The 19,958-nt window shown below is 38.5% G+C and overlaps 2 protein-coding genes and 1 long non-coding RNA gene across 6 annotated transcripts; 1 reads left to right on the forward strand and 2 right to left on the reverse strand.

Annotated features, from left to right (window-relative positions):
* Positions 1-1,960: 1,960 nt before the first annotated feature.
* Positions 1,961-11,947, reverse strand: LOC103021598 (mucin-5AC). 4 transcript variants are annotated; one of them, XM_049472114.1, is made up of 7 exons: positions 10,739-11,947; positions 5,938-6,002; positions 5,523-5,665; positions 3,829-5,441; positions 3,673-3,737; positions 2,970-3,115; positions 1,961-2,790 (listed from the first exon to the last, which is right to left on the reverse strand). In XM_049472114.1, the coding sequence occupies exons 1-7, from the start codon at positions 10,847-10,849 to the stop codon at positions 2,576-2,578; spliced, it is 2,358 nt and encodes a 785-aa protein (XP_049328071.1). In that variant the 5' UTR covers positions 10,850-11,947; the 3' UTR covers positions 1,961-2,575. The 4 variants fall into 4 exon arrangements, with proteins under 4 accessions (XP_049328071.1, XP_049328070.1, XP_049328072.1 ...); XM_049472113.1 differs by lacking the exon at positions 5,938-6,002 and adding an exon at positions 10,574-10,638; XM_049472115.1 differs by lacking the exons at positions 5,523-5,665; positions 5,938-6,002 and adding exons at positions 10,159-10,301; positions 10,574-10,638.
* Positions 7,967-9,800, forward strand: LOC125787638 (uncharacterized). Its single transcript, XR_007429452.1, has 3 exons — positions 7,967-8,038; positions 9,137-9,182; positions 9,732-9,800. It is a non-coding gene; the product is annotated as an uncharacterized LOC125787638 (long non-coding RNA).
* LOC111196458 (mucin-2-like) lies at positions 11,665-19,487 on the reverse strand. The gene is made up of 7 exons (XM_049472383.1): positions 19,473-19,487; positions 19,248-19,416; positions 15,014-19,101; positions 14,818-14,882; positions 14,475-14,617; positions 11,789-14,334; positions 11,665-11,688 (listed from the first exon to the last, which is right to left on the reverse strand). Exons 1-7 carry the CDS (start codon positions 19,485-19,487, stop codon positions 11,665-11,667), a joined length of 7,050 nt encoding a protein of 2,349 aa, XP_049328340.1.
* Between the last annotated feature and the right edge of the window lie 471 nt (positions 19,488-19,958).

Consider the following 19,958-nt stretch of genomic DNA (forward strand, 5'->3'; position numbering starts at 1 on the left):
GAGAACACTTAAGGCATTTTTTCTGAAACAAACTTATCTTTAAGAAATTGTTATTGGCCATCCTTAGGGGGAAAATTCGGTTCAGGTGTTTTATTCAACAGTGCACTGCTCCCAACACATCTGATCCAAATTATTAATCCATTAACATCACTTTCTGAGTTGTAAGTGAGCCAAATCAGGCACCACATCAACATGTGTAGGGCAGTGTGCCTCTAGGGCCAAGGTTGGGAAATGCTGTCCTAGATATCAGTTCTACTCACCACTCTTTAATCTAGTTTATTCTTTAAGTGACAGTCTGGTCTGGCTATCACTGTGACAACTGTGTGACGAAATCATCACATAATTTTTTCAAATAATGCTTTTATAGTAATCATACCGGTCAAATGTTTTAGAACACTCATATTGTTTAGTAGTCCATTAGCAGTGCTGTATGGCCTAGAAATTTACCTCAGTTTCTAAGAGTGTAGGAAACAGTACTCACTGCTCTCTGGCTTCATCTGTAATTTCTCTGAAGAAAATACTTCTACTTTGAATAGTTACAGAGTTCTCTGTGTTTCTGAGTATTTTCTAGTCATTATGGTGAAATTGTGAATGTGCTGAGTGTAAGTGTGTAAATGCTGCAGTAGAGAGTTACTGCAGTAACACCACCTGTTCCAGCACTGCTTTACCACAGGCAAAGACATTTTTTAAAAATCAATTTCCAAAGCTCAATTTATTTCCATTGATACTTACTAGCTGTAAGCTGTTAACCAATGAAATGTTTGATATGAATTGCTAAAAAAAAACAATATATGATTGTTTTAAGGTTTTTTTTTACAATATACTTTTACAACATGCAACTGACTCTGGCAGTTTTGTACAGTGACTTTTGTACCATTTCCAGGTCAAAATCAGGACTTAGCCTGAAGAGCTTAAGCAGCAAAAATAAAGGGAAAAATGTGTGTGTGTGTGTGGGGGGGGGGGTGTTCTATAACTTTTGACCAGTAGTGTATATCATACTGATATCTATAACAGATGAGTTTTGCAAACATCAGCTGTAGCCTATTAGTATGTTACACACTGTGTTACTGTGTTTACTGTGAGACTAAGGTCTGAGGTGATGAATCACGAAACCTTCTGTTGAAATACAAATAAATACTGCACCCTAGTGTCCAAATGTATGTTCACTTCCTCACCTACAATTTCCAGTGGCCATATATTTTTTAAGCATTTTACATTAGTAAAGTATGGCACACTTACATTGGGCACACTTTGCTTGTACCGTGCTTTATCCACGAACAAGATTTTTAACACTCACTCAACAAAGGTGTGATTAATACAGTACTCTATATTCACTCCAGCCCTCTCACAGATGCAAGGGGAAGTTACACGATAAGTGGAAACGGCATGTTAGAAAATGAGTCAAGTCCCCACACGGACCCAGGCACAGTTCAGATGGCCTAGTGTTAGTACACCGTTAAAAAGATATTGTGTCAAATGATAATCAAAATCTAAAAATAACCAAGAAATTGAAATCTTGTATGATAGATAATATACCAGAAAATAGTGCTTTTGCCAGTTTTTAGCTCAAACCATATTCATAATGAAAAGGCAAATTTGGGTCTGCTGTTTAGATTAAGCTAAATAATGAACACTAACAATGTTGTTAAAACACATCAATATGTGTACACAATACTAATAAACTATGTTTTACATAAAGATGGTTTATGTGACTGCACAATAAGGCAAATTATTTAAAAAAATTACAGTATAGTCATGTTTAAAGTTAAATTTTACATTAAACTTAATTATTTGTACTGTGCAGTTGTTTTAAATGTAAGATGTTTACATAACTAACTCCTTTTTATCATACATGGGAACTTTAAACATTTTATAAGTAACAGCCTTTAATTTATAGATTTAATATTTAATTTAGAGAGGAAAACAATGAACAAATTATAACAGACATTGACATACATAATTTATATTATTTAAAATATATTTTTATTTAACACAGAATGATTGGAAGACTCAAAACAGATAAATGTGCAAACCTTATGCATTTAATTACATTTAATTAAATAAGTGCAAAACATTTAAAGATGCATACTGATTAAAAATATTAGACTATTTATAATAAATAAATTATTCTGCAAGAAGCAGAAGAAAGTCCCACAAAATGCTCTTAAATTATACAATTTTTAAATTAATCTATTTAACACAATAAGATATTCACAATTTACATTCAAATTACAGTTATTTGATTGTTACAGAAAATTAGAAATTACATTACAGTTCATTTAATAAATTCATAAAAAAATAAATGTTTGAGAACCTATTAAAATAAAAAAAGCAGAACAGTATTGCATTATTTTATAAATTGATTACTAATTTAATTATTACAGAGAAAAGATATTTTAACTACAGAAACATAAAGTCCAACTATAGAATGTGTTTAAAATGCAGATCAGTATTATTGCCTGTGTTTTATTTATTGAAGTGTTTTTTTATTAACACATTTATATATAATTGGCTAACAGTAGATTTTATTCTGATTTTAATGCTGGCGTTCTATTTAGAGATGCATTTATTTGTGTTATACTCTTAGCTCTGTTAGAAGGAAGTAAATGAGGATGAGAGGGAGAAGTAAGGTGACCACGTCTTTGGGTCGGTTTCTTGCCGTTGCACTGTTGGACGTAGTCTGGGCAGCAGTTTGACTAGTCGGTGCTCTTGTAGTTGTTTGTGTTGTGGTGATTGTGGTCATGGTTGTAGTTCCAGCGTTGGCAGTTGTTGACGTGTCTAGTTTTACATCTGAAATGCAAATGCAATAGAATGTGATGTGTTTGAAATGCATTGTGAATGAATGTTAGATTTGAGAATTTGTAATGCTTTAACATATGATGGATTTGTATCAGCTATTTTCCTGAAAATAGCTGTTGCATTACTGACATGCACACAGATATCAGTGTAAAGATGAAGTTAAAACTCACCAGCTTGAATACTGGTTTCAATGATATTTAAGAAGACATTGGAGGAGTTAATTGCTGTTTGCAGAGATTTTTCTGTGTCCGTTATATTGGGCACCACTGTCTGGTTGTCAAAGATCAATTGAGTAGTCACACCAACAGAGCCCGACCTAAAGTATAAGAGACAATAATGATGATAAGTTTTCTTAACTTAAAACAATATATATATTTTTTACATTTCACATAAGGTTAATAAGTATGATTGTACAGATATGCCAAAAATTAACCTGAAAAGTAAAAAACATGTTTACAGAATTTGCATCCACACATTTTATTCAGATTTATCCCTAAGCTAATTTCTATTTAATTTTATTTCCTAATACTCTAGCCAATTAACCCACCCACTTACTAGTATTGCAATGCTTTCAACGCTAGGAGACTGACAACAAACACATGCCTTCTCCGAAATGTGTGGAGTCAGACACTGCCTGTTTTAGACTAACAATGCAGCATAACTAGGCAGCCACTGGATCATGAAATGCTGGATCAAGTAGGGAAGGATGTGGAGGAGCTACATCTTTCCACCCAGATGGCTAATTGTCTAATTGTGCTCTCTCTGGCTCTAACTGCTGAGGCCAGAAAAGGAAGACAATTCTCCATTCCAATAAAGTATAAAAGTTTGCAGTGAAATATATTTGTTGTTGCTATGAGTAAAAGTACTACTTACCAAAAGCCAATGACTATGCATCTTCGGAATGTGCGAGGGTACATTATTTTGTATCCTCTATTTAACTGAAAACAAAATAAAATTGTTAGTTTCCATAGAGTATTTAAAATCTGATCTTGCTTAAAAATGTATAAAGTTTAGTAAATTTCACAATACCTCAGTCGTTACATTTGATTCCAGTGACTTATATTCATTGGTAGTTGGATCATTATATGCTGGGATGAAGATTCTGATCATCCTGAACTGTAGATAAAGGTATCCTTCATTTGGCAATGGTGGATAGTTAGATGCTGTTGTAGTTGAGACAGTTGTAGTAGTGGAAGTTAAAGTGGTAGTTGTTGAAGCTTGTATAGTAGTTCCCAAGTTTGCAGTAGTGATCAGTTGCTTCAGTGTTGTAGATGAAGCTTGACTTGTGGTGGTTGTTGTAGTTGCTAGCTCTGTAGATGTCTGGGTTGTACTTGTCAGTGACTGTTGTGTACTTAATGACGGAAACAAAGTGCGAAATACTGTGGTTGTAGGTGAAGACCCTGTTGTTGGGAATGTAGTTGTAGTTCTTGTAGTGGTGGAAGCAGGTAATGGTGATGTTGTTGAGGCACTGGTAGAAACTGTTGGAGGTGTAGATGATTCAGCTACAGTTGTTGTTCTGGAGAATACTGTTGTTGTTTCAGGCACTGTAGTTGTCATAGGTGATGGTGACTGAGATGATGTTGGTAAAGGACTTGTGTGGACTACAGAAGTTGTCTCAGGTAATGTTGTCGGTGCCTGAGTTGTTGTTGTGACAGAACTTGTGAGGACTACAGATGTTGTCTCAGGTAATGTTGTTTCCTGAGTTGTAGTAGGTACAGAACTTGTGAGGACCACAGAAGTTGTTTCAGGTAATGTTGTTGATAGTAGAGTTGTAGTTGGTACCTGAGTGGTAGTTGGTACAGAACTTGTGAGAATCACAGAAGTTGTCTCAGATAATGTTGTAGATAGCTCAGTTGTAGTTGGTACAGAACTTGTGGGCATCTCAGAAGTTGTCTCAAGTAATGTTGTTGGTGCCTGAGTGGTAGTTGGTACAGAACTTGTCAGGAGTTCAGTTGTTGTCTCGGGTAAAGATGTTGCCTGAGTTGTAGATGGTACAGAAGTTGTGACCATTTCAGTTGTTGTCTCAGGCAATGTTGTTTCCTGAGTTGTTGTTACTACAGGACTTGTGAAGACCACAGAAGTTGTCTCAGGTAATGTTGTTGATAGCTGAGTTGTAGTTGTGGGGATCTCAGAAGTTGTATCAAGTAATGTTGTTGGTGCCTGAGTGGTAGTTGGTACAGAACTTGTCAGGAGTTCAGAAGTTATCTCGGGTAAAGATGTTGCCTGAGTTGTAGATGGTACAGAAGTTGTGACCATTTCAGTTGTTGTCTCAGACAATGTTGTTTCCTGAGTTGTAGTTACTACAGAACTTGTGAGAATCACAGAAGTTGTTTCAGGTAATGTTGTTGATAGCGGAGTTGTAGTTGGTACAGAACTTGTGGGGATCTCAGAAGTTGTCTCAGGTAATGTTGTTGATAGCTGAGTTGTAGTTGGTACAGAACTTGTGGGAATCTCAGAAGTTGTCTCAAGTAATGTTGTTGGTGCCTGACTGGTAGTTGGTAAAGAACTTGTCAGGAGTTCAGAAGTTGTTGTTGTGACCTGAACAGAGGTTGTTGATGCTTGTGTGGTTGTTGTGTCTTCCAGTGTTGTCCCATATGTTGTTGGTTGTGTTGTGTATGTGGCAAAGTCACTTGAATTTAATTCTGAAAATGAAAATGCTTTTGTTAGTAAAATTAGAGTATTTTTATATTGATTTAAGTGTATAATAAACATCATGAACTCACCAATTTCAATAGTTTGAACAATAATTTGTAAAGGGTTGGATGCATTCACAGCTTGCTGTAGTGTCTCTGTTGCATTTGTTAGTGTTGGTACTACACTCTGATTTTGGAAAACCAACTGAGAATCTGTTCCAGTAGAGCCAGGCCTAAAACATCAATATATCTATATTTTAATTACAATTGTATTACTTATCATTTTGAGTACAAATAAAGACTACAATTGTAACATAATGAAATTCAATGCACAAATTTATTTTCAGTAAATATAGAGCAAATGGATATTTTAAATATTCATGTATTTTACCAGTTGTTTGTACATAGTTCAGATTATAAAGTTTGACATACATGGCAGCTAAGATTTAATTCATTATATGGATGTCTTAAATATGTAATTAAAATATTTAGTAATACTTCTTACCAAAATTTGAGGATCTCACATCTTCTGAAAATCACTGGGTATTTCTGTGCGAATATTGTACTGACCTGAAAAAGTACAAATGGACAAAATAACATGATTTTTTTTGTTTGAATAACAAAAACACTATAACACAGATTACATAAATATAATAATAAAGAATTATACCTCATTTATTACTTCTTTGGCCAAATTCTGAAAATCGGCTGAGTTTGGATCATTATATGTGGCAATGTAATTCCGAACCAGTCTGAAGCGGAGATAAAGGTATCCTTCCATCTCTGTTTGTGGTGTAACTGTTGTTGTTATAGTCGGTACATGACTTGTTAATTCTGTGGAGGTCGATGCAGATTCTACAGTTGTTGTTTCCTGCGCTGTAGTTGGAAATGGAGTTGTTGATGATTCAGTTGTTGGTTCAGGACTTGTAATGACTTCAGTTGTAGTTGCATCAGTTGAGATGGTTGTAAGCAGGGTTGTTACTTGTTCTGTAGTTGATGTTGGAGGTTCAGTGATTGTACTTGTTTGTACTGTGGTTGTTTCTAGCACTGTAGTCTCAAGTTGAGCTGTTGATGTCGATGATTCAGTTGTAGTTGTTGGGTCAGGACTTGTGATGAATTCAGTTGTTGTTGCATCAGTTGAGGTGGTTGTAAGCAGGGTTGTTACTTGTTCTGTAGTTGATGTTGGAGCTTCAGTGGTTGTACTGGTTTGTACTGTGGTTGTTTCTTGCACTGTAGTCTCAAGTTGAGCTGTTGATGTCGATGATTCAGTTGTAGTTGTTGGGTCAGGACTTGTGATGACTTCAGTTGTTGTTGCATCAGTTGAGGTGGTTGTAAGCAGGGTTGTTACTTGTTCTGTAGTTGATGTTGGAGGTTCAGTGGTTGTACTGGTTTGTACTGTGGTTGTTTCTTGCACTGTAGTCTCAAGTTGAGCTGTTGATGTCGATGATTCAGTTGTAGTTGTTGGTTCAGGACTTGTGATGAATTCAGTTGTTGTTGCATCAGTTGAGGTGGTTGTAAGCAGGGTTGTTACTTGTTCTGTAGTTGATGTTGGAGCTTCAGTGGTTGTACTGGTTTGTACTGTGGTTGTTTCTAGCACTGTAGTCTCAAGTTGAGCTGTTGATGTCGATGATTCAGTTGTAGTTGTAGGTTCAGGACTTGTGATGACTTCAGTTGTTGTTGCATCAGTTGAGGTGGTTGTAAGCAGGGTTGTTACTTGTTCTGTAGTTGATATTGGAGGTTCAGTGGTTGTACTGGTTGCCACTGTGGTTGTTTCTAGCACTGTAGTCTCAAGTTGAGCTGTTGATGTCGATGATTCAGTTGTAGTTGTTGGTTCAGGACTTGTGATGTATTCAGTTGTTGTTGCATCAGTTGAGGTGGTTGTAAGCAGGGTTGTTACTTGTTCTGTAGTTGATGTTGGAGGTTCAGTGGTTGTACTGATTTGTACTGTGGTTGTTTCTTGCACTGTAGTCTCAAGTTGAGCTGTTGATGTCGATGATTCAGTTGTAGTTGTTGGGTCAGGACTTGTGATGACTTCAGTTGTTGTTGCATCAGTTGAGGTGGTTGTAAGCAGGGTTGTTGCTTGTTCTGTAGTTGATGTTGGAGGTTCAGTGATTGTACTTGTTTGTACTGTGGTTGTTTCTAGCACTGTAGTCTCAAGTTGAGCTGTTGATGTCGATGATTCAGTTGTAGTTGTTGGTTCAGGACTTGTGATGTATTCAGTTGTTGTTGCATCAGTTGAGGTGGTTGTAAGCAGGGTTGTTACTTGTTCTGTAGTTGATGTTGGAGATTCAGTGGTTGTACTGGTTTGTACTGTGGTTGTTTCTTGCACTGTAGTCTCAAGTTGAGCTGTTGATGTCGATGATTCAGTTGTAGTTGTTGGTTCAGGACTTGTGATGAATTCAGTTGTTGTTGCATCAGTTGAGGTGGTTGTAAGCAGGGTTGTTACTTGTTCTGTAGTTGATGTTGGAGCTTCAGTGGTTGTACTGGTTTGTACTGTGGTTGTTTCTTGCACTGTAGTCTCAAGTTGAGCTGTTGATGTCGATGATTCAGTTGTAGTTGTTGGGTCAGGACTTGTGATGACTTCAGTTGTTGTTGCATCAGTTGAGGTGGTTGTAAGCAGGGTTGTTACTTGTTCTGTAGTTGATGTTGGAGGTTCAGTGGTTGTACTGGTTTGTACTGTGGTTGTTTCTTGCACTGTAGTCTCAAGTTGAGCTGTTGATGTCGATGATTCAGTTGTAGTTGTTGGTTCAGGACTTGTGATGAATTCAGTTGTTGTTGCATCAGTTGAGGTGGTTGTAAGCAGGGTTGTTACTTGTTCTGTAGTTGATGTTGGAGCTTCAGTGGTTGTACTGGTTTGTACTGTGGTTGTTTCTAGCACTGTAGTCTCAAGTTGAGCTGTTGATGTCGATGATTCAGTTGTAGTTGTAGGTTCAGGACTTGTGATGACTTCAGTTGTTGTTGTATCAGTTGAGATGGTTGTAAGCAGGGTTGTTACTTGTTCTGTAGTTGATGTTGGAGGTTCAGTGGTTGTACTGGTTTGTACTGTGGTTGTTTCTAGCACTGTAGTCTCAAGTTGAGCTGTTGATGTCGATGATTCAGTTGTAGTTGTTGGTTCAGGACTTGTGATGTATTCAGTTGTTGTTGCATCAGTTGAGGTGGTTGTAAGCAGGGTTGTTACTTGTTCTGTAGTTGATGTTGGAGGTTCAGTGGTTGTACTGATTTGTACTGTGGTTGTTTCTTGCACTGTAGTCTCAAGTTGAGCTGTTGATGTCGATGATTCAGTTGTAGTTGTTGGGTCAGGACTTGTGATGACTTCAGTTGTTGTTGCATCAGTTGAGGTGGTTGTAAGCAGGGTTGTTGCTTGTTCTGTAGTTGATGTTGGAGGTTCAGTGATTGTACTTGTTTGTACTGTGGTTGTTTCTAGCACTGTAGTCTCAAGTTGAGCTGTTGATGTCGATGATTCAGTTGTAGTTGTTGGTTCAGGACTTGTGATGTATTCAGTTGTTGTTGCATCAGTTGAGGTGGTTGTAAGCAGGGTTGTTACTTGTTCTGTAGTTGATGTTGGAGATTCAGTGGTTGTACTGGTTTGTACTGTGGTTGTTTCTTGCACTGTAGTCTCAAGTTGAGCTGTTGATGTCGATGATTCAGTTGTAGTTGTTGGTTCAGGACTTGTGATGACTTCAGTTGTTGTTGCATCAGTTGAGGTGGTTGTAAGCAGGGTTGTTGCTTGTTCTGTAGTTGATGTTGGAGGTTCAGTGATTGTACTTGTTTGTACTGTGGTTGTTTCTAGCACTGTAGTCTCAAGTTGAGCTGTTGATGTCGATGATTCAGTTGTAGTTGTTGGTTCAGGACTTGTGATGTATTCAGTGGTTGTTGCATCAGTTGAGGTGGTTGTAAGCAGGGTTGTTACTTGTTCTGTAGTTGATGTTGGAGGTTCAGTGGTTGTACTGATTTGTACTGTGGTTGTTTCTTGCACTGTAGTCTCAAGTTGAGCTGTTGATGTCGATGATTCAGTTGTAGTTGTTGGGTCAGGACTTGTGATGACTTCAGTTGTTGTTGCATCAGTTGAGGTGGTTGTAAGCAGGGTTGTTGCTTGTTCTGTAGTTGATGTTGGAGGTTCAGTGATTGTACTTGTTTGTACTGTGGTTGTTTCTAGCACTGTAGTCTCAAGTTGAGCTGTTGATGTCGATGATTCAGTTGTAGTTGTTGGTTCAGGACTTGTGATGTATTCAGTTGTTGTTGCATCAGTTGAGGTGGTTGTAAGCAGGGTTGTTACTTGTTCTGTAGTTGATGTTGGAGATTCAGTGGTTGTACTGGTTTGTACTGTGGTTGTTTCTTGCACTGTAGTCTCAAGTTGAGCTGTTGATGTCGATGATTCAGTTGTAGTTGTTGGGTCAGGACTTGTGATGACTTCAGTTGTTGTTGCATCAGTTGAGGTGGTTGTAAGCAGGGTTGTTACTTGTTCTGTAGTTGATGTTGGAGGTTCAGTGATTGTACTTGTTTGTACTGTGGTTGTTTCTAGAACTGTAGTCTCAAGTTGAGCTGTTGATGTCGATGATTCAGTTGTAGTTGTTGGTTCAGGACTTGTGATGTATTCAGTTGTTGGTTGTGTTGTGTATGTGGCAAAGTCACTTGAATTTAATGCTGAAAATTAAAATGCTTTTGTTAGTAAAATTAGAGTATTTTTTATATTGATTTAAGTGTATAATAAACATCATGAACTCACCAGTTTCAATAGTTTGAACAATAATTTGTAAAGGGTTGGATGCATTCACAGCTTGCTGTAGTGTCTCTGTTGCATTTGTTAGTGTTGGTACTACACTCTGATTTTGGAAAACCAACTGAGAATCTGTTCCAGTAGAGCCAGGCCTAAAACATCAATATATCTATATTTTAATTACAATTGTATTACTTATCATTTTGAGTACAAATAAAGACTACAATTGTAACATAATGAAATTCAATGCACAAATTTATTTTCAGTAAATATAGAGCAAATGGATATTTTAAATATTCATGTATTTTACCAGTTGTTTGTACATAGTTCAGATTATAAAGTTTGACATACATGGCAGCTAAGATTTAATTCATTATATGGATGTCTTAAATATGTAATTAAAATATTTAGTAATACTTCTTACCAAAATTTGAGGATCTCACATCTTCTGAAAATTACTGGGTATTTCTGTGCGAATATTGTACTGACCTGAAAAAGTACAAATGGACAAAATAACATGATTTTTTTTGTTTGAATAACAAAAACACTATAACACAGATTACATAAATATAATAATAAAGAATTATACCTCATTTATTACTTCTTTGGCCAAATTCTGAAAATCGGCTGAGTTTGGATCATTATATGTGGCAATGTAATTCCGAACCAGTCTGAAGCGGAGATAAAGGTATCCTTCCATCTCTGTTTGTGGTGTAACTGTTGTTGTTATAGTCGTTACATGACTTGTTAATTCTGTGGAGGTCGATGCAGATTCTACAGTTGTTGTTTCCTGCGCTGTAGTTGGAAATGGAGTTGTTGGTGATTCAGTTGTAGTTGTTGGTTCAGGACTTGTGATGTATTCAGTTGTTGTTGCATCAGTTGAGGTGGTTGTAAGCAGGGTTGTTACTTGTTCTGTAGTTGATGTTGGAGGTTCAGTGGTTGTACTGGTTTCCACTGTGCTTGTTTCTTGCACTGTAGTGTTAAGTCGAGCTGTTGATGTTGATAATTCAGTAGTAGTTGTTGGTTCAGGACTTGTGATGACTTCAGTAGTTGTTGCATCAGTTGAGATGGTTGTAAGCAGGGTTGTTACTTGTTCTGTAGTTGATGTTGGAGGTTCAGTGGTTGTACTGGTTTGTACTGTGGTTGTTTCTAGCACTGTAGTCTCAAGTTGAGCTGTTGATGTCGATGATTCAGTTGTAGTTGTTGGTTCAGGACTTGTGATGTATTCAGTTGTTGTTGCATCAGTTGAGGTGGTTGTAAGCAGGGTTGTTACTTGTTCTGTAGTTGATGTTGGAGATTCAGTGGTTGTACTTGTTTGTACTGTGGTTGTTTCTTGCACTGTAGTCTCAAGTTGAGCTGTTGATGTCGATGATTCAGTTGTAGTTGTTGGGTCAGGACTTGTGATGACTTCAGTTGTTGTTGCATCAGTTGAGGTGGTTGTAAACAGGGTTGTTGCTTGTTCTGTAGTTGATGTTGGAGGTTCAGTGATTGTACTTGTTTGTACTGTGGTTGTTTCTAGCACTGTAGTCTCAAGTTGAGCTGTTGATGTCGATGATTCAGTTGTAGTTGTTGGTTCAGGACTTGTGATGTATTCAGTAGTTGTTGCATCAGTTGAGGTGGTTGTAAGCAGGGTTGTTACTTGTTCTGTAGTTGATGTTGGAGGTTCAGTGGTTGTACTGGTTTGTACTGTGGTTGTTTCTAGCACTGTAGTCTCAAGTTGAGCTGTTGATGTCGATGATTCAGTTGTAGTTGTTGGTTCAGGACTTGTGATGTATTCAGTTGTTGTTGCATCAGTTGAGGTGGTTGTAAGCAGAATTGTTGCTTGTTCTGTAGTTGATGTTGGAGGTTCAGTGGTTGTACTGGTTTGTACTGTGGTTGTTTCTTGCACTGTAGTCTCAAGTTGAGCTGTTGATGTCGATGATTCAGTTGTAGTTGTTGGGTCAGGACTTGTTATGACTTCAGTTGTTGTTGCATCAGTTGAGGTGGTTGTAAGCAGGGTTGTTACTTGTTCTGTAGTTGATGTTGGAGGTTCAGTGGTTGTACTGGTTTGTACTGTGGTTGTTTCTTGCACTGTAGTCTCAAGTTGAGCTGTTGATGTCGATGATTCAGTTGTAGTTGTTGGTTCAGGACTTGTGATGTATTCAGTTGTTGTTGCATCAATTGAGGTGGTTGTAAGCAGGGTTGTTACTTGTTCTGTAGTTGATGTTGGAGCTTCAGTGGTTGTACTGGTTTGTACTGTGGTTGTTTCTAGAACTGTAGTCTCAAGTTGAGCTGTTGATGTAGATGATTCAGTTGTAGTTGTTGGTTCAGGACTTGTGATGACTTCAGTTGTAGTTGCATCAGTTGAGGTGGTTGTAAGCAGGGTTGTTATTTGTTCTGTAGTTGATGTTGGAGGTTCAGTGCTTGTACTGGTTTGTACTGTGATTGTTTCTAGCACTGTAGTCTCAAGTTGAGCTGTTGATGTTGGTGATTCAGTTGTAGTTGTTGGTTCAGGACTTGTGATGTATTCAGTTGTTGTTGCTTCAGTTGAGGTGGTTGTAAGCAGGATTGTTACTTGTTCTGTAGTTGATATTGGAGGTTCAGTGGTTGTACTGGTTGCCACTGTGGTTGTTTCTTGCACTGTAGTCTCAAGTTGAGCTGTTGATGTCGATGATTCAGTTGTAGTTGTTGGTTCAGGACTTGTGATGTATTCAGTTGTTGTTGCATCAGTTGAGGTGGTTGTAAGCAGGGTTGTTACTTGTTCTGTAGTTGATGTTGGAGCTTCAGTGGTTGTACTGGTTTGTACTGTGGTTGTTTCTAGAACTGTAGTCTCAAGTTGAGCTGTTGATGTCGATGATTCAGTTGTAGTTGTTGGTTCAGGACTTGTGATGACTTCAGTTGTAGTTGCATCAGGTGAGGTGGTTGTAAGCAGGGTTGTTATTTGTTCTGTAGTTGATGTTGGAGGTTCAGTGCTTGTACTGGTTTGTACTGTGATTGTTTCTAGCACTGTAGTCTCAAGTTGAGCTGTTGATGTTGATGATTCAGTTGTAGTTGTTGGTTCAGGACTTGTGATGACTTCAGTTGTAGTTGCATCAGTTGAGGTGGTTGTAAGCAGGGTTGTTATTTGTTCTGTAGTTGATGTTGGAGGTTCAGTGCTTGTACTGGTTTGTACTGTGGTTGTTTCTAGCACTGTAGTCTCAAGTTGAGCTGTTGATGTTGATGATTCAGTTGTAGTTGTTGGTTCAAGGCTTGTGATGACTTCAGTTGTTGTTGCATCAGTTGAGGTGGTTGTAAGCAGGGTTGTTACTTGTTCTGTAGTTGATATTGGAGGTTCAGTGGTTGTACTGGTTGCCACTGTGGTTGTTTCTTGCACTGTAGTCTCAAGTTGAGCTGTTGATGTCGATGATTCAGTTGTAGTTGTTGGTTCAGGACTTGTGATGTATTCAGTTGTTGTTGCATCAGTTGAGGTGGTTGTAAGCAGGGTTGTTACTTGTTCTGTAGTTGATGTTGGAGGTTCAGTGGTTGTACTGGTTTGTACTGTGGTTGTTTCTAGCACTGTAGTCTCAAGTTGAGCTGTTGATGATTCAGTTGTAGTTGTTGGTTCAGGACTTGTGATGAATTCAGTTGTAGTTGCATCAGTTGAGGTGGTTGTAAGCAGGGTTGTTACTTGTTCTGTAGTTGATGTTGGAGGTTCAGTGCTTGTACTGGTTTGTACTGTAGTTGTTTCTTGCACTGTAGTCTCAGTTTGAGCTGTTGATGTTGATGATTCAGTTGTAGGTTCAGGACTTGTGATGACTTCAGTTGTTGTTGCATCAGTTGAGGTGGTTGTAAGCAGGGTTGTTACTTGTTCTGTAGTTGATGTTGGAGGTTCAGTGCTTGTACTGGTTTGTACTGTAGTTGTTTCTTGCACTGTAGTCTCAGTTTGAGCTGTTGATGTTGATGATTCAGTTGTAGGTTCAGGACTTGTGATGTATTCAGTTGTTGTTGCATCAGTTGAGGTGGTTGTAAGCAGGGTTGTTACTTGTTCTGTAGTTGACGTTGGAGATTCAGTGGTTGTTGTGTATTCTACAGTTGTTGTTGTTTCCTGCACTGTAGTCTCAGTAGGAACTGTTGATGCTGAGGTTTCAGTGGTCTCAAATGATGTTGTATATGCAGTAGGTGCTTCAGTTGTTTGGAAATCATTGGTAAGTTCTGTTACGTTTGAGGCTAGAAAATAATATGATAATGATAATGCATTAAAATTCCTTTTTTCATTTAAAAAAGGAAATTCATGTTTTATTGAAGCTGTTTTTTACGTTGACTTCTGTGACAGTTCGAAGAAAAAAGTTAATTTGATCTAGACTTACCAGCTTGTAGACTGGAGAGCGTAATATTTAAGTTATTGGATGTGTTTAAACTCTCTTGTAGCGCTTGCACTGCTTCTGGAACACTGGGCACCACACTCTCATTTACAAAAGTTGTCTGTGCATCTGCTCCAACAGAGCCAGGCCTAATAAACAACAATGTGGTATATACAATTTAGATTACTGCTAAGAAAAATATATATATTTGTTTGCTCAAAAAAAATCTAAAATAATATTTCATGATTTTCAGTGTTTTGATGTTTTCTATTACACAATAGAACTTTGCAGAGTGGAGATATATTAAAAAATGTTTATAATTTAAATATTGACAACTCCATTTACTTACCAGAAAGTAATTATCAGACATCTTAGGTATGTTAGGGGGTATTTGAGTTTGAATGCTCTGGTCACCTGACAAAATAATAAAACAGCAAACACAATCGTGATCTTTCAGTCACTGATGCAGAAAAAATGAAAAATAAAGCACACATCGTACAAAACAAATAGTGAATAACAAAGAATTCCAGGTAAGGCTACAGTACCTCTGCTATCACACTGCTTTCCAGTGACTGGTATTCAGGTGAGGTTTTAACAGTATATGCTGAAATGAAATCCCGATTCATCTTGAACCGTAGATAAAGGTACCCATTAGCCTTTGCTGTTGTAGTTTCTACAGTCATTGCTGCAACTGAAGTTGGTTCTGTGCTTGTGAAAACTTTACTTGTAGTTGGAGTTTCAGTGGTGCTTGTTGTGGATTCTGCCATGGATGTTTTTTGGACTGTGGTCTCAAAGGGTGTTGTTAATTCAGTTGTAGTTGGTTCTGTGCTTGTGACCACTTGACTTGTAGTTGTTGCATCAGTTGAAGTGGTTGCCTCCAAGGTTGTCACTTGTTCTGTAGTTGATGTTGGAGCTTCAGTGGTGGTTGTTGTGGATTCTACAGTGGTTGTTTCTTGGACTGAAGTCTCAAAATGTGTTGTTAATTCAGTTGTACTTGGTTCTGTGCTTGTGAGCACTTGACTTGTAGTTGTTGCTTCAGTTGAGGTGGTTGTCTCCAAGGTTGTCACTTGTTCTGTAGTTGATGTTGGAGCTTCAGTGGTGCTTGTTGTGGATTCTACAGTGGTTATTTCTTGGACTGCAGTCTCAAAAGGTGTTGTTAATTCAGTTGTAGTTGGTTCTGTGCTTGTTACAACTTGACTTGTAGTTGTTGCTTCAGTTGAGGTGGTTGTCTCCAAGGTTGTCACTTGTTCTGTAGTAGATGTTGGAGCTTCAGTGGTGGTTGTTGTGGATTCTACAGTGGTTGTTTCTTGGACTGTAGTCTCAAAAGGTGTTGTTAATTCAGTTGTAGTTGGTTCTGTGCTTGTGACCACTTGACTTGTAGTTGTTGCTTCAGTTGATGTGGTTGTCTCCAAGGTTGTCACTTGTTCTGTGGTTGATGTTGGAGCTTCAGTGGTGGTTGTTGTGGATTCTACAATGGTTGTTTCTTGGACTGTAGTCTCAAAAGGTGTTGTTAATTCAGTTGTACTTGGTTCTGTGCTTGTGACCACTTGACTTGTAGTTGTTGCTTCAGTTGAGGTGGTTGTCTCCAAGGTTGTCACTTGTTCTGTAGTTGATGTTGGAGCTTCAGTGGTGCTTGTTGTGGATTCTACAGTGGTTATTTCTTGGACTGCAGTCTCAAAAGGTGTTGTTGATTCAGTTGTAGTTGGTTCTGTGCTTGTTACAACTTGACTTGTAGTTGTTGCTTCAGTTGAGGTGGTTGTCTCCAAGGTTGTCACTTGTTCTGTAGTAGATGTTGGAGCTTCAGTGGTGGTTGTTGTGGATTCTACAGTGGTTGTTTCTTGGACTGTAGTCTCAAAAGGTGTTGTTAATTCAGTTGTAGTTGGTTCTGTGCTTGTGACCACTTGACTTGTAGTTGTTGCATCAGTTGATGTGGTTGTCTCCAAGGTTGTCACTTGTTCTGTGGTTGATGTTGGAGCTTCAGTGGTGGTTGTTGTGGATTCTACAGTGGTTATTTCTTGGACTGCAGTCTCAAAAGGTGTTGTTGATTCAGTTGTACTTGGTTCTGTGCTTGTGAGCACTTGACTTGTAGTTGTTGCTTCAGTTGAGGTGGTTGTCTCCAAGGTTGTCACTTGTTCTGTAGTTGATGTTGGAGCTTCAGTGGTGCTTGTTGTGGATTCTACAGTGGTTATTTCTTGGACTGCAGTCTCAAAAGGTGTTGTTAATTCAGTTGTAGTTGGTTCTGTGCTTGTGACCACTTGACTTGTAGTTGTTGCTTCAGTTGAGGTAGTTGTCTCCAAGGTTGTTACTTGTTCTGTAGTTGATGTTGGAGCTTCAGTGGTGCTTGTTGTGGATACTACAGTGGTTATTTCTTGGACCGTAGTCTCAAAGGGTGTTGTTACTTCAGTTGTAGTTGGTTCTGTGCTTGTGACGACTTGACTTGTAGTTGTTGCTTCAGTTGATGTGGATGTCTCCAAGGTTGTCACTTGTTCTGTGGTTGATGTTGGAGCTTCAGTGGTGCTTGTTGTGGATTCTACAGTGGTTGTTTCTTGGACTGTAGTCTCAAAAGGTGTTGTTGATTCAGTTGTACTTGGTTCTGTGCTTGTGACCACTTGACTTGTAGTTGTTGCTTCAGTTGAGGTGGTTGTCTCCAAGGTTGTCACTTGTTCTGTAGTTGATGTTGGAGCTTCAGTGGTGCTTGTTGTGGATTCTACAGTGGTTATTTCTTGGACTGCAGTCTCAAAAGGTGTTGTTGATTCAGTTGTAGTTGGTTCTGTGCTTGTTACAACTTGACTTGTAGTTGTTGCTTCAGTTGAGGTGGTTGTCTCCAAGGTTGTCACTTGTTCTGTAGTAGATGTTGGAGCTTCAGTGGTGGTTGTTGTGGATTCTACAGTGGTTGTTTCTTGGACTGTAGTCTCAAAAGGTGTTGTTAATTCAGTTGTAGTTGGTTCTGTGCTTGTGACCACTTGACTTGTAGTTGTTGCTTCAGTTGATGTGGTTGTCTCCAAGGTTGTCACTTGTTCTGTGGTTGATGTTGGATCTTCAGTGGTGGTTGTTGTGGATTCTACAGTGGTTGTTTCTTGGACTGTAGTCTCAAAAGGTGTTGTTAATTCAGTTGTACTTGGTTCTGTGCTTGTGACCACTTGACTTGTAGTTGTTGCTTCAGTTGAGGTGGTTGTCTCCAAGGTTGTCACTTGTTCTGTAGTAGATGTTGGAGCTTCAGTGGTGGTTGTTGTGGATTGTACAGTGGTTGTTTCTTGGACTGTAGTCTCAAAAGGTGTTGTTAATTCAGTTGTAGTTGGTTCTGTGCTTGTGACCACTTGACTTGTAGTTGTTGCTTCAGTTGATGTGGTTGTCTCCAAGGTTGTCACTTGTTCTGTGGTTGATGTTGGAGCTTCAGTGGTGGTTGTTGTGGATTCTACAGTGGTTGTTTCTTGGACTGTAGTCTCAAAAGGTGTTGTTAATTCAGTTGTACTTGGTTCTGTGCTTGTGACCACTTGACTTGTAGTTGTTGCTTCAGTTGAGGTGGTTGTCTCCAAGGTTGTCACTTGTTCTGTAGTTGATGTTGGAGCTTCAGTGGTGCTTGTTGTGGATTCTACAGTGGTTGTTTCTTGGACTGTAGTCTCAAAAGGTGTTGTTGATTCAGTTGTAGTTGGTTCTGTGCTTGTGACCACTTGACTTGTAGTTGTTGCTTCAGTTGAGGTGGTTGTCTCCAAGGTTGTCACTTGTTCTGTAGTTGATGTTGGAGCTTCAGTGGTGCTTGTTGTGGATTCTACTAGTGTTGTTTCCTGGACTGTAGTCTCAAAAGGTGTTGTTAATTCAGTTGTAGTTGGTTCTGTGCTTGTGACCACTTGACTTGTAGTTGTTGCTTCAGTTGAGGTGGTTGTCTCCAAGGTTGTCACTTGTTCTGTAGTTGATGTTGGAGCTTCAGTGGTGCTTGTTGTGGATTCTACTAGTGTTGTTTCCTGGACTGTAGTCTCAAAAGGTGTTGTTAATTCAGTTGTAGTTGGTTCTGTGCTTGTGACCACTTGACTTGTAGTTGTCGCATCAGTTGAGGTGGTTGTCTGCAAGGTTGTCACTTGTTCTGTTGTTGATGTTGGAGCTTCCGTGGTGCTTGTTGTGGATTCTACAGTGGTTGTTTCTTGGACTGTAGCCTCAAAAGGTGTTGTTAATTCAGTTGTAGTTAGTTCTGTGCTTGTGACCACTTGACTTGTAGTTGTTGCATCAGTTGAGGTTGTTGTCTCCAAGGTTGCCACTTGTTCTGTGGTTGAAGTTGTTGCTTCAGTTGAGGTGATTGTAGTGGTACTTGTGGATTCTACAGTGGAGGTCTGTTGTAATGAAGTCTCAAATAGAGTTGTTGGTGATAAATCAGTTGTAGGTTCAGAACTTGTATCAACTTCATGTGTAGTTGTTGCCTCACTTGTGGTGGTTGTTAGCAGGGTTGTAACTTGTTCTGTAGTTGATGTTGAAGCTACATTGGTACTAGTTGGTGATTCTACAAAGGTTGTTTCTGGTGCTGTAGTCTCCACAGGAACTGTTAATGATGTTGAAGTTTCAGTTGTTTCAACTGATGTTGTGAATGTAGCAGGGGCTTCAGTCGATTGGAAATTGTCAGTAAGTCCACTTGAGTTTATTGCTGGAAAAAATTGTTTAATAGTTATTTTTTATGCACAGATGAATGATATTATGTTTCATAATATATAATATTTGTGTTTGTGCTGTTTTGTGTGGATTTTGACAGTGGGATGAAAAAAATTTACAGAGTATGTAATCTAGACTTACCAGCTTGAAGACTTGAGAGTGTAATATTTAAGTCATTGGATGTGTTTAAATTCTCTTGTAGTGCTTGCACTGCTTCTGGCACACTGGGCACTGCAGTCTCATTTGCAAAAGTTGTCTGCGCGTCTACTCCAACAGAGCCAGGCCTAATAAAAAGCGAAGATTTTAAGAACTATTATGAAAAGTGGTTTGTCTAAAAACTATTTATAATATGTAGCATTTTCGGACTCCTAATGTTTCCATATAAAGTTATATGGAAAATATAGAGAACTGTATTAACTTACCAAAAACTAATGATCACACATCTTCGGAATGTTAGTGGGTATTTAAATGTGAATGCTCTGGTCACCTGAAAAAATTAAAATAACCCGAAAAAAACATGATTTTTAAAATCTCTGTTAAAGAAAATCATTTTAACAAAACACAAGCTTCTACACATCCATAAATATTAAAATGTTAAAAGCTTATGGTACCTCTGTTATCACACTGCTTTCCAGTGACTGGTATTCAGGTGAGGTTTTAACAGTATATGCTGAAATGAAATTCTTATTCATCTTAAACCGTAGATAAAGGTAACCTTCATTGTTGACAGGAGTGTTCATTGTTGTAGTTGTCATTGTAACTGGTTCGGTTGTGGTTGTCAGAAAATTTGAAGTTGATTGGGATTCACTCGTTTGTTGTTGAGTTGTCACTTGTTCTGTAGTGGATGTTGGG

The sequence above is a fragment of the Astyanax mexicanus genome, chromosome 25, assembly GCF_023375975.1.
Source record: "Astyanax mexicanus isolate ESR-SI-001 chromosome 25, AstMex3_surface, whole genome shotgun sequence".
NCBI lineage: Eukaryota > Metazoa > Chordata > Actinopteri > Characiformes > Acestrorhamphidae > Astyanax > Astyanax mexicanus.